We start from the raw sequence: 17,104 nt of genomic DNA, 5'->3' as shown, positions 1-17,104 counted from the left end.
TCCAGCAAGGTTGGGATGTCATTTCCTATGAGCAGTATGTCATCCACATACAGTACCAAAAAGCTAACTATACTCCCATTAGCCTTGACATATATAAAAGATTCATCTTCACATCTCGAAAAGCCAAACTCTTTGACTTTCTCATCGAAGCAAAGATTCCATCTGTGAGGTGCTTCTTTCAATCCATATATGGATTTTTCAAGCTTACACACCCTATTAGGGTATTCTGTACTTACAAAACCCTTTGGCTGAACCTTGTAAACATCCTCAGCCAACTTTCCATTAAGGAAAGCGGTTTTGACATCGATTTGCCATATTTCATAGTCATGAAATACAGCAATGGCTAACAGAACCCTAATAGACTTAATCTTGGCCGCTGGTGCAAAGGTCTCATCATAATCAACTCCCGGAGTTTGAGAATAAACCTTTGCAACCAGTCATGCCTTATATGTGTGTACATTACCATCCATGTCGGTCTTCTTCTTGATGATCCATTTGCACCATACTGTCTTACGACCTGGTACATTGTCAACCAAGTTGTTACAACTTCTATTGATTTGTTTTATCATTCCACGTAATGATTATTTGTATGAAATTCAATTTTATGCAATGGATTGTATTTTTTTTTTGTATATGATATTTTATTTTCTATTATGAGACATTAAATACAAACTTAATTTGAAAATTAGTAAATTTATAAATAAATTTTTTTAAACATATAAAATTATGATACGCAAAAATGTGTGTCAACTTCATTTATGACATGGCCTTTCTTGACAGGGGCTTTAATGGTACGCAATGCGAGTCGTAAGGTTACAACACGCAAATTCGTGACATCTTCATTTATGACAGGGCCTTCCTTGATACGCAATGCATATCGTAAATGTGTGTCATAAATGTGTGTCATAATTGTGCGTCGTAAATAGATGACGTGCAAAAGCATGTCGTCTCTCGTTATGGTAGGACCTTCCTTGAAACTCATTTGTGCGTCGTCTGAGACTTTTACGACACACATTGCGCGTCGTAAAAGGCTGTTTGTCTATTAGTGCTTCCATCATGCCTAAGCCTTGGAGAATTTTATTAAAGTTGGCTTCAGGCAAGGCTTTTGTGAAAATATCAGCTAGTTGATCGGTGGATCAAACAAAGTGAACCTCAACGTTACCATCTTCAACGTGATCTATGATGAAGTGATATCTCAGTGCGCTATGCTTTGTTTTGGAGTGTCGCACTGGGTTGTGACATATCCGAATGGCACTTTCTAAGTCACAATAGAGAGGAATCTTCTTCATGTTTAGGCCATAATCTCTTAATGGACTTTGGATCCAAATGACCTGTGAGGTGCACGAGGCTGCAACAATATATTCAGTTTCGGCTATAGAGAGTGAAACACATATTTGATTCTTAGAATGTCAGCTGATGAGTTTGCCATCAAGGAATTGACATCCGCCTGTAGTTCTCTTTCGGTCAAGACCACATCATCCAAGATCAACATCAGAAAAAGCTTGGATGAAGAAGCCTGATTTTGCTGGGTACCAAAGACCGAGAGACGAGGTTCGCTTCAAGTATCTGAAGATGTTCTTAACAGCCACCATATGTGGTTCTTGTGGATTAGCTTGGAACCTGGCACAATAACAAACATCAAACATGATATCTAGTCTACTAGTTGTTAGATACATAAGAGACCCTATCATTTGCCGATAGAGGGTCATATCAACAGCCGGTTTCTCCAAAGATGGTGTTAGCTTTGTTCCAAATGCCATAGGAACCTTCACTTTGGAATCTTGCATCATGCCAAACTTAGCCAACAAGGTCTTCGTTTAAGCCTCCTGATTGATAAATATGCCTTCGGGTCCCTGTCTAATATTCAAGCCAATGAAAAAGTTAATTGGACCCATTGAGCTCATCTCAAACTTAGTCTCCATCAATTTCCTGAATTCAGCTGTTAGGCTGGGATTCGTGGAACCAAAGATGATGTCATTGACATAGATTTGGATGATCACCAATTGGTTTCCCTTTTTCTTGCGAAAGAAGGTTGGGTCAACCGAACCTTATTTAAACTTCGACATTTTTAGAAATCAAGTAAGAGTTTCATACCAGGCCCTAGGAGCTTGCTTCAAACCATAGACGGATTTATCCAAAATATAGCAATGATCATGATACCTTTCGTTCACAAAACCCAGTGCTTGCTCAACATATATAGTCTCCTCTAGTTCTCCATTCAGGAAAGCACACTTGACATCCATTTGAAACACTTCAAAGTTTTTTTGTGCAGTATATGTCAGAAAGATTCGCACCGATTCTAACCTCGCAACAGGAGCGAAAGTCTCTTCGTAGTCTATTCCGTCTTCATGACAGTATCCCTTCACTACCAACCTAGCCTTGTTGCGAATTACATTTCCTTCTTTGTCCATATTGTTTCTGAAAACCCATTTTGACCCAATTATAGATGCATCTTTAGGTGTGGGAATCAACCTCCAAACCCGATTTCGCTCAAACTCATTGAGTTCGTCTTACATAGCTTGTACCCAATCGGAGTGATCAAGTGCAATATTAACCGTTTTTGGTTCTATTTTCGAGACGAACGAATTAAACATGCAAAACTCTACATGAGAGAACAGAGCAGTTTGCTTCGCTTTTATTTGAAACCGAGTTAAAACTCCCTCAGACGATTCACCAATTACTTGATTTTTTAGTTGATCTCTTGTCCATTTTGTGAGAGGAGGGTAGTTTGGATCATGGGTAGGATCCAATTCGGCATTTATTTCTTCCTCAAACTCTAATTGAGAGTCTTTGTCATTTGTTTTATTATTCTCCCCCTCAAATGACAGAACTATTTCAACATCCAGTTCAGAATACTCCCCCTCAGTTGGACATCCATGGTTTGGAGTTGAAGGTCGATTCTCTCCCTCAAATGATGAGACGGTTCCAACATCATGGTCGAAATACTCCCCCTCGAATAGGACGCCATAGGTTTTTTAAGGTGATGAAGTTTCCTCCTAGAATGTATAACTATCTTTTGTAGGTTTGCTTGGAGCTGGCTGTTCAGTTGGTTCTTGACGTTCGCTTGCCATTTCTTTTGCTGCTTCATCGACAATTTTCTTTAAGTTGTCGATCTTGTTGTCAGCGGCCTTTGCCTCAGAATGAATTTCTCTCTCTACTTCATCAAAAAGCAACATATATATATATTCTTCAAACAAATTGGAAATTAGGACCAAGGCTTGACCTGATTTTGGTAATATTTCTTCCTTTGATCCTGTGCTAGATTGAAGTTTCTTTACGTAAGCATCATCAAAGGTGACATAGTAGGTTTCTTCAATTTTATTTGAGCGTTTGTTCAGAAACCTATATGCCTTTTAAGTTAAAGAGTAACCAAGAAAAATTCCTTCATCAACCTTTACATCAAACTTGTTACGGTTCTCCTTGGAGTTAAAAATGAAGCATCTTGAACCGAACACATGGAAGAACTTTACATTTCGCTTACGATTATTCAAGATTTCGTACGGAGTGATGGAGAATCGCATTTTGAGTAAGGATCGGTTCTGGGTATAGCAGGTAGCAGCTATTGCATCGGCCCAGAAGTACAGTGGTAAGGAGGCGAAGCTGAGCATGGTTCAGGTTGCTTCACACAAAGAGCGGTTTCGACTTTCAACTATGTCGTTTTGTTGTGTATTGTAGGGAGAAGAGAAGTTATGAGACACTCCCTTATCAACAAGAAATTCTTTGAACTCTTGTTTCTTGAATTCCAACCCATTATCGCTTCTAATATTCATGACCATCTTTTGCAATTGAAGACCCACTTGCTTTATAAACGTTTTGAGCCTTGGGTGTCTTTTGATTTCTGTTTAAGAAAGAAAACCCAAGTGAAACGAGAAAATTCATCAATAATTACTAAAATGTTCTTACTACCACCGATACTTTCAATTGTTGAAGGTCCACAAAAATCAATGTGTAGTAATTCAAGTGGTTTGATGATCTTTGTGTTAACATGTGTGGGATGACTCTTTCGACTTTGCTTTCCCATCTCGCATGCAGCACACAATTGTTCTTTATAAAATTTGAGAAGTGGAAGTCCTTGTACGTGATCACCAATAACCAACTTGTTGATATCTTTGAAGTTGAGATGTGAGAGACTTCGGTGCCATTGTCAACTTTCGTTAGAGTGTGCTTTCGTTAAAAGGCATACAACTGGCTTTCCTCGAATTGGATTCAAATTACAAGAGTACATCTCTCCCTTTCGCTTGGATTTTAACAAGAGAGTCTTTGTCTTCTTTTCAACAATCTCTGAACCTTCATCATCGAACGAAACCTTCAAACCAGTTCCCACAACAAGTTGAGATACACTGATTAGATTGTGCTGCAATCCCTCTACATATGCTACCTTCCTAATTGAGAATTCACCATTTGTGATCATTCCGTAAGCTTTGATCGTTCCATGTGAATTATTCTCGTATTTGACACATCCACCATCTTTAAGGGCACGAAACTCCCTTAGCTCTTCCCTCCTTCCTGTCATGTGACGTGAGCAACCATTATCAATGTACCATTCGTCGTCGAACTGCTCGTCACTTATTACCTGCAAAAATCAAGCGGATTTAGGAACCCAAAGTTTCTTGGGTCTTTAAGAGCCTTTTACAGGACAGGGAATTGCAATTGAAAGATCAACTAAGTAAGTTCCTTTTATTAAAGTGGTTTCATCTTTTCGCTTGATGGTAAAAACTTTGATTTTATTGTTTTCATGTTTTGGTTTATTTGAATAAGACTGTTTAGTTCTGTTTTGATTCTCATCTAAACTAGTCTTTTGATTCCTTGGGTTAGCTAACATCTTCTTGGCATGAACTTCAGAATGTGAGACTTGCTTTCCCTTTCCTTTGTTATCCTTGATTGGATTTGGCTTTGGTTGTTGATGAAGATAATGGGGTTTAGGACTGAAACTGGTATTTTGGTTCTTGTTATCATTGGATTCGACACAAACATTATTCCTTTGGTTCGTTTGACAGCACGACTGCCAGTGAGTGCATGGACTTTTGTTTGCCTGAGGTTTTCGTTTCACCTGTGGATTCGATACTTTGTGAACATGATTGGCGTTTTGAGAATTCCAAAACTGCTTTCTCTCTTTGAGATTTTTCTGGTACCTTCTGTTTTCCTTTGATGTGTTTGTTCAACAAGTTGTTTTTGAGATTTGTGAATCTTTGCTTTTGGTTTTGGTTTCTCTTCACTAGCTTCGCTTGGAGACGAACCTGTTGGTGCATTTGCCAATTGGCTTTGAATTTCTTTAGCAACGCTTGCACTTGGCTTATCAAAGTTTGAAGGCTTGTCAAGTGGCTTAGCCACATATATACCCTTGACTCTCCATGATGTTTGCTCCGACAGACCTACTGTTTCATCTGCATTGTCAATGGGAGCCGACCAGAAAAAGTTATCACACCCATTAGCGTTGTCTTCATCTACTAAGGAAGTTAACTCAACCGTTTGCTTCTTGGTAACTCTAGTAGTGGCATATACTTGATTTGGTACAATTTGCACCTTTTGATATACAACTGCATTTTCACTAAGGACTTTGGACTTGTTCTTGGACATGCGAGCGAACTCAACTGATATTTCAGAAATGAGTGGCTTTGCCGGTTCGGGTTCACTTTTGAGAAACTCAGAGCAGTCAACCTCATCGTCTATAGAAATTTCACTCATATCATTGTCCTCATCAAATTCAGAGTAATTTTCCACATTCATCTTATTTTCTGAACTAAATTTGGTACTCAACGAGTCAAATTTGTGCATGGTTTCTGTCTTTATTTTTAATTTTTCATATTCATCCAATAAATTCCTAAGCATGTCGTTATGGTCTATGGACTTAATAAAGGACTCTATTTTGTCCAGACCAATTTCGTAAGCGTCTGAAATATCGTCTGATGACACAACAGATTCATAATTATAGCAATCAACGTCGACTTCATCCTCCTTCAGTTCAATAAAGGGTAAAATCATTTTGTGAACCTTTTTGCCAATATCACAATTCAAATGCAACTAAGTAATATTAGTGTAAAGACGTTTAGCAATCAAACAAAAAATATTACTTTATTTTAAAAACTTCAAATTGTCACATTGCATATATATCAACTCATCTATCGCTCTAACTAAGTCTAACTCCGTCTTCTCTATCCACATCCTTCGCTCCTCACTCTTGGATGTCACCCTGCTAATTTGATTGGTTAGGTTAGCATTTGTGAGGCGTATTTGCAATAGACTTCCACTTAAACTAGAAAAATTGAATTTTAATTCTTTTAATTCCTTTTCATAGTTTGTTACAGGTATTTTACGTGATTCGTGAATGGATTGTACCTTCTTGATCAACTGATCACAGTTGCTGATCCTTTCGCTCGCAGGTTTGGCAGCAAAGCATTTATTTTCCTTCTAATTTTCTTCATTAAACTCACCTTCACTTGTGTAGCCCTCATTTGAGATGCTCCAGCTGTCACCATCAGGCATCTCTGTGCAAACTCAACATTATCTTCTTTGGCCATAAATGCCCTGCCATGCGTGGGTTTACGTACTTCTTCATCTTCAAAGTCTGTCGAACAGACCTCTAATCCACCGAACTCATCCTCAACAACGTTCTCCTGCACCACCAAAACATTCATAGCATTTTTAGAGGCTTTCTTCTTCTTTATCTCCTCCAGCTTACACATATGATATGCTTCGTCATCTTCACCCTGTTTCTTCTCTGATAGCTTTCTCAACATACAATCTTTGGCAAAATGGTTTTTTCCATGACAAAAGTTTCAGTCATATCCAAAGTTTCCTACTAGTTTGCTCTCATTCTTCTCTTCTTCTTTCTGAGGATTGTTTTTGATCTTCTCTTTCTCTTTTTCTGACCTATAGCTTCCCTACCAGTTTTGGTTCTTGGCGACAGGGAACTTCTTACGAGGAAAGCACTTCGGGTTGGAAACCATCATTGCATACTCTTCGCTTGTTAGATTACGTTCTGACATTTTTTACTATTCCTTATCTTCTGCCACATTCTTTCCCTTAGAGAGAAGAGCCAAGGATCCCATACTAGACACCACTTTCACTTCCTTAGACACAACACTTTCATGAGACTTAAGAATACCCACCATCTTTTCTAGTGAATAGGTCTTAAACTGCTCATGAGCCTTCACAGTTGATGCCACATCCATCAACTTAGGTCTTAAACCATTCAGAAATGTGACCTTCTGTTCGATCACCTCTCTTCCAATGTTGTGCTTGATCATCTTGCTCAAAAGATGTTTGAAACGATCGAATGTGTGAATCAGTTTTTCATCAGCCTTTTGTTGGAAAGCACTACAATCAGAGAGAAATAGAGATTGGATGGAATGTTCTAGATCCTCATCGGTGGAATAAAACTCTTTATCTATCCCATATCTCGTTTGCAGTATTGTACAGGCTTACTAAACGAAAAATGTCAGACTGTAAAGCAAATCTGATCATTCTCATGGCTTTTACATTACATAACAACTTATCATTTTCATCTTGAGGAATATTCCCCACATCAGTCAAGAGTTTGTTGTACTCCGTTTGAGTCTTTATGGTTCTATTCGTTCCAGAATGAACAAAAGGACTCAATGTTATCGCCACCCAGATTAGATAACCATTATATTCAGATCCAACTACATAATTTTCAAAGTGATGTGTCCAAACTTCATAATCTTGAGTGTATAGGATTGGAATCCTAGTTGTAGATCCAATGATGTTGGAGATATTGATCACATTGGTTTGTGATTCAACATGAGACATGATGACCTTTTATAGATATCTGCAAAGGATCAAACTTGTAAAGATTGAATTAGGGTTTTATCAGAATCAAGAAACAGCATCAATGAAGAGATAACGACTCCCACAGATTTGATAAAAGTGGAAACCCTAAACAGATTCTTCCAATAGAAGACATGTGTATGAATTACATAGTCTCATGCTCTGATACCAGTTGATGATAATAAAATTCTTTTAGATCGATAGTTCAAAAAGATATTAATTATAATTAATGGAAAAAGAATGAACACCACAATTAATCAAACGAATGTTGAATGATTGATATACTTTACCTCAGAAGAATTCAATGAGAATTACTACTGTAGAGGTGTGCTAGGGTTACAATACTTGGCCTGGAAAAATAATTATCAAAAGCGTTATTAACATAGTACACGCGTGCACTATATATATGTACGAAACCCTAAATAATACACGGTTGAATAGTCCCAAACCGAGTATACAAAATGGACCTAAGTACAAAGCCCAATGATGCAACCCCTAAGACTCAACAGCGAGAAAATGTGCACTCTTAGTCAGGCGGTCGACGATTACGCAAAGGCTATCATGTTGTTTAGCAGTCTTTGGGAATTTGGTAATAAAATCCATGGACATCTTTACCCATTTCCACACAGGAATGCTAAGATTTTATGGGGTTTTGTAAGGCTTTTGGTGCTCTATTTTGACTTGTAAGCATACTAATCATTCCTGTACATATCTTCCGATGTCTCTCTTTAATCCTGACCACCAATAATTAGCCCATACATCATAGTACATTTTGCTTGTACCAGGATGTATTGACAACTTAGATTTATGAGCCTCATCCAAAATCTTCTGTCTTAATCCACCAATCTTTGTAATCCATAGCCGTTTGTTAAATACCTTCAGTCCTCGTGGATCATCAAGTAAAACATCAGCATATTGTACCATCCCTTCCTTCTTCACAATATATGGCTTTAAGGCCTCTTCTTGCCATTTCTCTAGTTCATCAAGAATAGTGAACTTTACTGTAGTGTGAGTAATAGTATAACACATACTATTACGATAAACTTTCCTGCTAAGTGCATCGGCAACTACAATTGCCTTTCCAGGATGATATAGGATTTCACAGTCACAATCTTTTATCAACTCCATGGCTCGTTTTTGTCTCATATTGAAAGTTTATTGACTGAATATATACTTGAGACTTTTTTGGTCGGTAAACAATTGACATTTTGCACCAAAAAGATAATGCCTCCAAAGTTTTAAGGAAAATACCACTGCAACAAGTTCGAGATCATGAGTGGGATAATTCTTTTCATAATCTTTCATTTGTCTTGAGGCATAGGCTATCACTTTACCACGTTGTGTCAACACACAACCGAGTCCCAATCTTGAAGCATCACTATATACGGAGAAATCATCATCACCTTCTGGAAGTGATAAGACTGGAGCACGAGTCAAAAGATCTTTTAGAGTTGAGAAAGCTTTTTCTTGGGTTTCACCCCATTCGAACTTCACTTCCTTCCGTGTAAGACTCATGAGAGGTACGACTATATAAGAAAAGTCTTTAATGAATCTTCAGTAATATCTCGCAAGACCCAAGAAACTGCAAATTTCGGAAGCTTTACGGGGCACTTCCCAATTTTGAATGGCTTCAATTTTGGTAGGATCTACGGATACACCATCACCAGAAATAACATGGCCGATAAATTGAACTTGGCGAAGCCAAAAGTCACATTTCGAGAATTTAGCATATAGTTTCTGTTTTCGAAGAAGTTCTAATACCGTACGAATATGAATGGCATGATCAACTTCAAACTTGGAATAGTTTAGAATGTCATCAATGAATACGATGATAGATTTCTCGAGCATTGGGCGACATACCCGATTCATCATAACCATAAATACAGCAAGAGCATTTTTCAAACCAATCGGCATGACAACGAATTCAAAATGCCCATATCGAATACAAAAAGCAGTCTTCGGTACATCCTGCTCGTGTACTTTCAACTGATGATAGTCAGATCTCAAATCAATCTTTGAGAAATGACTAACACCTTGAATTTGATTGAACAAATCGTCGATGCCAGGTAGTGGGTACTTGTTCTTGATAGTCACCTTATTTAGCTCACTGTAATCAATACACATTCGCATCGATCAGTCCTTCTTCTTGACAAACAATAGTGGAGCACCCCAAGGAGAGGTACTCGGTCAAATAAAGCCTTTGTCAAGTAATTCTTGCAGTTGAATCATCATTTCCTTCATTTCAACGGGTGCAAGACGATAAGGAGTCTTTGAAATTGGAGTAGCACCAGATATAAGATCAATTCAGGATTCTACTTGCCTTTAATGAGGAAGTCTGGGCAAATCTTCGGGGAAAACATCAAGTATTCATTAACAATGGAAACATCATCTACAACTTTCTTCTCCTCTTTTGAGATATCAACTGTGTAGGCCAGATAGATAGAACATCCATTCGATATGAATTTACGTGCTTTGAGGAAAGAGATTATTTTTAAGATTCATTGTTCACCCTAGACATAGATAGGATTCTCCCCTTCTATAGGAATGCGTACTATCTTTTCATAGCACAAGAGTTCTACATGGTTCTTTGACAACCAATCCATGCCGAGAATAATATCAAAGTTGGGCAAGGAGATAGGAATCAGATTAGAAAGAAAATTATAGCCTTCAATTTCTATGACACAATCTCTATAGATTTTATCAGTAAGTAATGATATATTTCCCGCAATATCTACGTGAAATGGTTGCGGGAGTGCATAGCAAGCAATTTTAAAAGAAGCAAATTCATGAGACACAAAAGAATTTGAGGCACCAGAATCAAATAAGACGTGAGCAGGTCTAGAGTTGACAAGAAATGTACCCGTCACAAATTCGAGTCCTCGTGTGTCTGCTCTGTGGTAATTTGGAATGCACGACCCTTAGCTTTTGGCACCTCCTCCTTTTTAGTTGGAGTAGCCTTTGATTGTTGAACAAAAGCTTGACTTCTCGCCGGTTGTTGAATAGAAATTTGACTTCCTATTATCTGATTAGTAAGAGTAGGGCAGAAACGCTTCTTGTGGCCATTAATACCACATGCATAGCAAGTAACATCCTTTCTTGGGCAAGCTAGCTTTATGTGACATGTTTCTCCACATCCATAACAGACAACGGATTCCTTGTCTATTTTGCAATGTCCCGGATGATTCCTTCCACAAAAGCAACATGAAGGTGATTAAAAAAAAAGACTGTGATCTACCACGACCACAAAAAGAACTCTGAGATTGCACTTGCTTGTTAGGTTTGGATCGGACGGATTGAGCTGGTGGAATAGAGGGAATAGGAACAGTTCTTTCAGTACATGGATGCTTCGGAGCAGTAAAAGTGGCACCACGTATTTCTAAGTCATGATCGCGTCTTCGAGTATACTCAACGGCTTTATCGAATGATAGAACATCCCGATTGACAACGAAATGTGGATTTCATGCCATAGTCCCTCCATGAATAACTGAATTTTCTCATCTTCAGTTGGAATATACTTTGTAGCAAAACTTGCGCTTTTATTAAACTGAGTTTCTTACTCATTCATAGTCATTCCGCCCTGTTTAAGCTCAAGGAATTCCTTCTTCAATCTCCTCCTCATGTTTAGAGGACAATACTTCTCTAGGAAATGAGTTTTGAATATCTCCCAAGATAAATTCTCCTGGTCATACCCATTGAGAGCTTCATATGTTGCTTCCCACCATACTAAGGCTTCTCCAATGAGCATTACAGAAGCATAATTAGCCTTGACTTCATTATCCACATGAGAAATACGAAACACTTTCTCTGTGTTCTGGATCCAGGTACGAACAACAATGGGATTAAGAACACCTGAAAGCTCCGTAGCACCACTAGTCTTGAAATCTTTGAACGAGGGACGGTTCACTTCCCCTTTTGAAGATTCTCTAGTGGCTTTATCTTTTCCTTTATCACCACTCTTTTTGTGTTCTTAGAGAGTCTGTCGAATAACACCAGTAAGTTTACCCAAAAGTCGATCCTCACGAGGAAATACTTGAGTATTTACTTCATCAGGTTGAGGACCTCCACCCACCTCAGGGGTATCACTACTCACCTGTTCAGCGATTGCTCTGCAATATGGAGTAACATGGTATTTTAGAATATTAGGGTTTATCATTACCAAATACTCTACTTAAGTCTTTCCTCAGGTTTGTATTCATATAGTTACAATAAATCGGTTCATATATTGAACTTCCAATACTTTAAGTCTAAATACCAATCTGTGGCATTTAGTTCGCTTAAACTACTACTCTGATACCATGATTGAAAACCCACACTTTCATATTTGACAGTTGTTATTCCAAAACATGCTACTTGCATATTCATAAATAATACTTTACATTGACAATTTGGTTACATAATAGTGGATACAAACCAACTATTACAAAGTGTTATATATTACATAACTCCCTAGGACACTATACGTTTATACATACATGATTACTAAATACAATAGCTTCAAACTATTCAAAATCTTCTATCACTATATAAATATATTGGTTGCTTATTGCCTGCAATTGTTAAATATTGAGAGGGGTAAGCGATGACACTTAGTGAGTTCAATAATAGATACAATATAACATTATGCCATATATATACTTCAATATGGCAGAAGCAAAGAGGAACAAGGAACAACAAAGGCATATGTAAATCATGGGACAAGCTTTCCATATCAATCAATGATTTGATTCAAAGATATACAATCAATGAGACATAACAATTTCCATACTTGATATACATCAATAAAGCTTCGGCCCAAATGATACAGAAGACATACACTTTTTGATTAAACATTTTGGTAGATTTCAGGCTTTTAGCCCTATCTAACCTTCTGCTAATGCCAGAGAATAGAGGTCATTCTCTTACGAGACCTGCTCTACATGGCTAGAGGCTACATACCAGTACCACCATGAACCTAAGTCCTTTCAGTAATCACATGGACAAAGGTATAGCTTTGCTATCAGAAATAGAAGATATAATAACAACGGAAAAGCACATAGCACGTATAACACATAACATACAATTATTCCTATATATTGAACTCACCCTGATTTACCTGGAGGTTAAAATAATAATTTGGGCAGCATTTTGTTACTATAATTAGCTTTCTTCGATGAAAACCAAGAGCTTTCATGAAAATTGGGCCTTGCGAGGGTTTAGCTTCAAACCGAAAAGATAAATTTCTAGAGCTCTTCAGGCACTTCAGAATGTATTTCGGGTGTTGGGTATGATCCCGATGCTTCGGGGGAAGTTGGAATTGTAAAAATATGAGTTTAGGGGTGAAAAGTGTGAATTTTCCAAACTTACACGGGAAGGTTCACACCTCCGTTTATAGGGTGCAATGTTCGGATCAACGGCCGAAAAGAAGACACCCAATAGCTGATGTGAGGGGAGGCAGGTGGCGGTGCGAGGCAAGACACGGAGCGACAGGTGGATCGCATCGGACAACTGGGGAGACGCGTCGGATGTGAAGGCTGAACACGCGTCGACTTCGGACGCCTCCATGGACACTACACATGTCGGATTCTCATTGGACAACCCTTCGAACTTTTCATCTGATCAAAACACGGGGTAGGCTCGCGTGCGAGGTTATGTGGCCGAACCCCGGCCATGCGAAATTCTTCGGATTTTGGGTTTTTTCTCGGTTTTTGTGTCCCAAACTTCAAAAATCCATAACTTTCACATATTAGCTTCGTTTTTGACGTTTGTTATATGCACACGTAGGTGAAATTATGCTCTACAACTTTTCCGTTAGACCTCGTTGGCTAATTTTTAATTTATTTTTAATATTGTTATTTTTTAACAGACTGAGACAGGAAAATCCGTTAAAAATTGATAACTTCTTCATCTGACATCCGTTTTCATCTGTCTTTGTACCGTTGTACTACTATTGACGAGACCGTCGATTCTCATTTAGGTTGTGTCGGCTAAAAATTACTCCGTCTTTATTTCGAGTTTTTAGATGTATACGAAGTCAGATTTAGACATTCTTTTTATGAAAATTCCCGATTTAACAAATACTACAACTTTAATTTAAATCACCAAGGTTAAAAAGTAGTTTATCAAAAACTCACTTTTTATGTTATTCGGCGCCGTACTCGTTTTGTCGCGAATCTTCGATTGCTCATAATTTCTTCGTTATAACTTGAATTTCGATGAGGTTCTCTCCTAAATGTTTCTAACGAGATTCTTTACAAATTTTAATAATAAAATTCTACTTATTTCAAGTTTTATATTTTCATTAAATTTCAATATTTGCCTTTTGATTGGAATCTCATAAGACTTCTAATATTTTCCGAGTGATTCTAAATATAGTTTTACTTCGTTTCTAGTAAAAACTATCTGTTAGAATTCAATACTCAATACTCATAATTATATTATATTTCATAATATTATTCACTTTTAAGATTTACAAAACACGATTTCAAAACGTGTATGTTATAGGGCGTCTTGGTTTACCAAGATCAACTTGAGATATGGATATCATCAGATGAGTGTCCGTGAGGAGGATATTCAGAAGACAGCCTTTCAGACTCGTTATGGGCATTACGAGTTTGTGGTGATGCCTTTCGAGCTCACCAACACACCGACAACGTTCATGGACCTTATGAACCAAGTGTGTAGGCCCATATTGGACATATCGGTGATCGTTTTACTTGATGATATTTTGGTATATTCGAAGTCTAAGGAATAGCATGTGGAGCATCCTCGGGAGATTCTTGGGGTGTTGAGGATGGAAAGGCTTTATGCCAAATTCTCCATGTGTGATTTCTATATACGAGAGGTCCAATTCTTGGGGAACCTTGTTAACCAGAAGGTGATTTTAGTTGACCCAACAAAGATTGAGGTAGTTATGCGATGGGAGGTGTTGAGATCCCCATGCGAGATCATAAATTTCCTTGGCCTGGTAGGTTATTATCGAAGATTTATCCAGGATTTCTCCAAGATTGATGTTCCTCTCAGCAAGTTGACCAGGAAGGATGTCATTTTTGTTTAGGGGGTTAAGCAGCTGGAATCTTTTGAGACACTTCGCTAAAGATTGTGTAAGGCTCCAGTGCTAGCCCGGCTAGAAGGGATGGAGGACATTGTAGTTTATTATGATGCATCAATATCAAGATTAGGTACGGTATTGATGAATAAAGGGCATGTTATAGCATATGCGTCAAGGAAGTTGAAGTCTCATGAGAACAGGTAACCCACCCATGAATTGGAGTTCGGGGCGGTGGTATTCGCCTTCAAGACTTGGCGTTGTTATCTCTATGGTGTCCGGTGTACCATATACACAGGCCATAAGAGCCTAAGATACCTTACGAATCAACCCAACCTGAATATGAGGCAAAGAAGGTGGTTGGATGTAGTGAAGGACTACGATTATGAGATTTTCTATCATCCAAGAAAAGCTAATGTGGTAGTTGATTCCCTAAGTCGTAGAGCAGCGAGTGCCCTGATTCGAGATATATGTGTGAGGATGATAATGATGAGTTCAGTCTTATATTTCATCTGGGAGGCCCAAGCGGTGGCCATGACACCAGAAAACCATAGTATTTAGGGGGCTTACGACTTTCCATGGGCATATATGGGTGTTGTATACGGGTGGAGCCTGACAGAATTTGATGCAGGAGGCCCATAGGTCAAGGTTTTCTGTCCACCAGAGGGCTATGAAGATGTATCTGGATTTAAAACACAATATTGGTGGCCATGTATGAAGAGAGACATGGTGTGGATTGTAGAATGATTTTTGACCTGTCGTAAGGCCAAGGCAGAGCACTGACACCCTCATGGAACATTACAGCCTATGGAGGTTCCCCTTTGGAAATCAAAACAATATTTAATGGATTTTATTACTAAATTACTGAAGATTGCGAGGAGTGTGGACACCATCTGGGTGATAGTGGATCGATTGAAAAAGAGTGCTCACTGCTTGGCTATAAGTGAGAACTCTTCTACAGAGAAGCTGGCCCAGATTTATTTTCGAGAGGTGGTGGCTCGACACGGAGTGTCAGCATCAATAATGCATGACCGTGATGTGTGTTTTACTTCCAGATTCTGGAAAAAAAATTCATGAGGAGTTGAGAACCCGACTGCATTTTAGCACCACAGACAGACAGATTGAGCGGATGATTCAAACGCTCGAGGATATGCTTCGCGCTTGGGTTACAGATTTTGGTAGGATTTGGGTTCCCATCTTCCCTTGGCTGAGTTTTCATTCAACAACAACCATCACTCTAGCATTGGGATGCCTCCCTTTGAGCATTTATATGGGAGGAGATGTCGTACTCTTTTCTGTTAGGGGGGGGGGGGTTTACAAAGAGTTATAAGAAGCACCGATATAATGCTCAAGATGACAAATCATATCTAGCAAGTCAAACAGAGATTTTTGACGGCCCAGAGTCATCAGAAAAGTTACGAAGATCGAAGGCGTTCGGAGTTAGAGTTCCAGGTTGGTGACTTGGTTCTCTTGGAGGTATCGCCATGGAAAGGGGTGATCCGATTCAGGAAGATGGGCAAGTTGGGCCCTTGATTGATTGGTCCTTTTAGGGTGATTTCTCGAGTTGTCAAGGTAGCTTATCGGTTAGAGCTACCTGAGGAGCTGATTCAGATTCATGACATCTTCCATGTATCCCGGTTGAGGATGTGTGTAGCCGACGAGACAACAGTGGTTCCTTTAAGGGACATTCAAGTTGATGATCGCCTGAACTATACTGACAGGCCAGTGGTGATCTTAGATAAAAAAGTTAAAGACCCTAAGGAACAAGGAAATGCACTCGGTTAAAGTCCAATGGCATCATCGTAGAGGCTCAGAGTGGACTTAGGAGTCGGAGTCCGAGATGCAAGAGCAGTACCCAGAGTTGTTTCCAGAGGATGACTTCGAGGGCGAAGTCTGATCCTAGTGGGGGAAAATTGGAACATCCCGAAATAAGGTATATTTCAATGGCCTTACTCTTTTACAAAATTGTCAATATTATTCCTTAATTAAGAAAAAGGTGGAAACTGAGTATGTGGGGTGTACGCATGTGTACGCCCAACATACTTATGTGCGTTGCATGATCGCAGAGGCCACCCTAGTATGCTGGGGGTACCAGAGGGTAAGATGGGGTTACTAGGCTCGAAGTAAAACCCTAATGCTCTCTTGTGCCTCTATTTAAGGAACATGATGTCCTCATCTCCAGCCATCATTTCCATCCTCCAACCTCCTTCAAACCCTAAATTCGTATACCCTGCTTGTGTGAGTGTTATTGTGAAGCTTTTTGTGGATATGGAGATTTGAAGAAAGGATAAA

At 38.8% G+C, this 17,104-nt stretch overlaps 1 protein-coding gene across 1 annotated transcript; it reads right to left on the bottom strand.

The window, feature by feature from the left end:
• Positions 1–1,475: 1,475 nt before the first annotated feature.
• On the bottom strand, positions 1,476–4,411 carry LOC145016162 (uncharacterized). The gene is made up of 5 exons (XM_078974563.1): positions 4,184–4,411; positions 3,069–3,350; positions 2,515–2,951; positions 2,161–2,418; positions 1,476–1,620 (listed from the first exon to the last, which is right to left on the bottom strand). Exons 1-5 carry the CDS (start codon positions 4,409–4,411, stop codon positions 1,476–1,478), a joined length of 1,350 nt encoding a protein of 449 aa, XP_078830689.1.
• Between the last annotated feature and the right edge of the window lie 12,693 nt (positions 4,412–17,104).

This window comes from Lactuca saligna, chromosome 9 (assembly GCF_052625555.1).
Source record: "Lactuca saligna cultivar CGN05327 chromosome 9, ASM5262555v1, whole genome shotgun sequence".
Lineage (NCBI taxonomy): Eukaryota > Viridiplantae > Streptophyta > Magnoliopsida > Asterales > Asteraceae > Lactuca > Lactuca saligna.
This window is presented reverse-complemented; position numbering and strand designations above follow the sequence as displayed.

Bases quoted from the DNA above. Each gene is read 5' to 3' on its own strand.
- LOC145016162 (XM_078974563.1), bottom strand. From the start codon at position 4,411: ATGATCACAAATGGTGAATTCTCAATTAGGAAGGTAGCATATGTAGAG. The intron at 3,351-4,183 runs GTATGCCTTTTA...TTAACTTAAAAG, and splicing joins CAATTCGAGGAAAGCCAGTT to GCATATAGGTTTCTGAACAA. The intron at 2,952-3,068 runs GCAAGCGAACGT...GTCCTATTCGAG, and splicing joins ATGAAGCAGCAAAAGAAATG to GGGGAGTATTTCGACCATGA.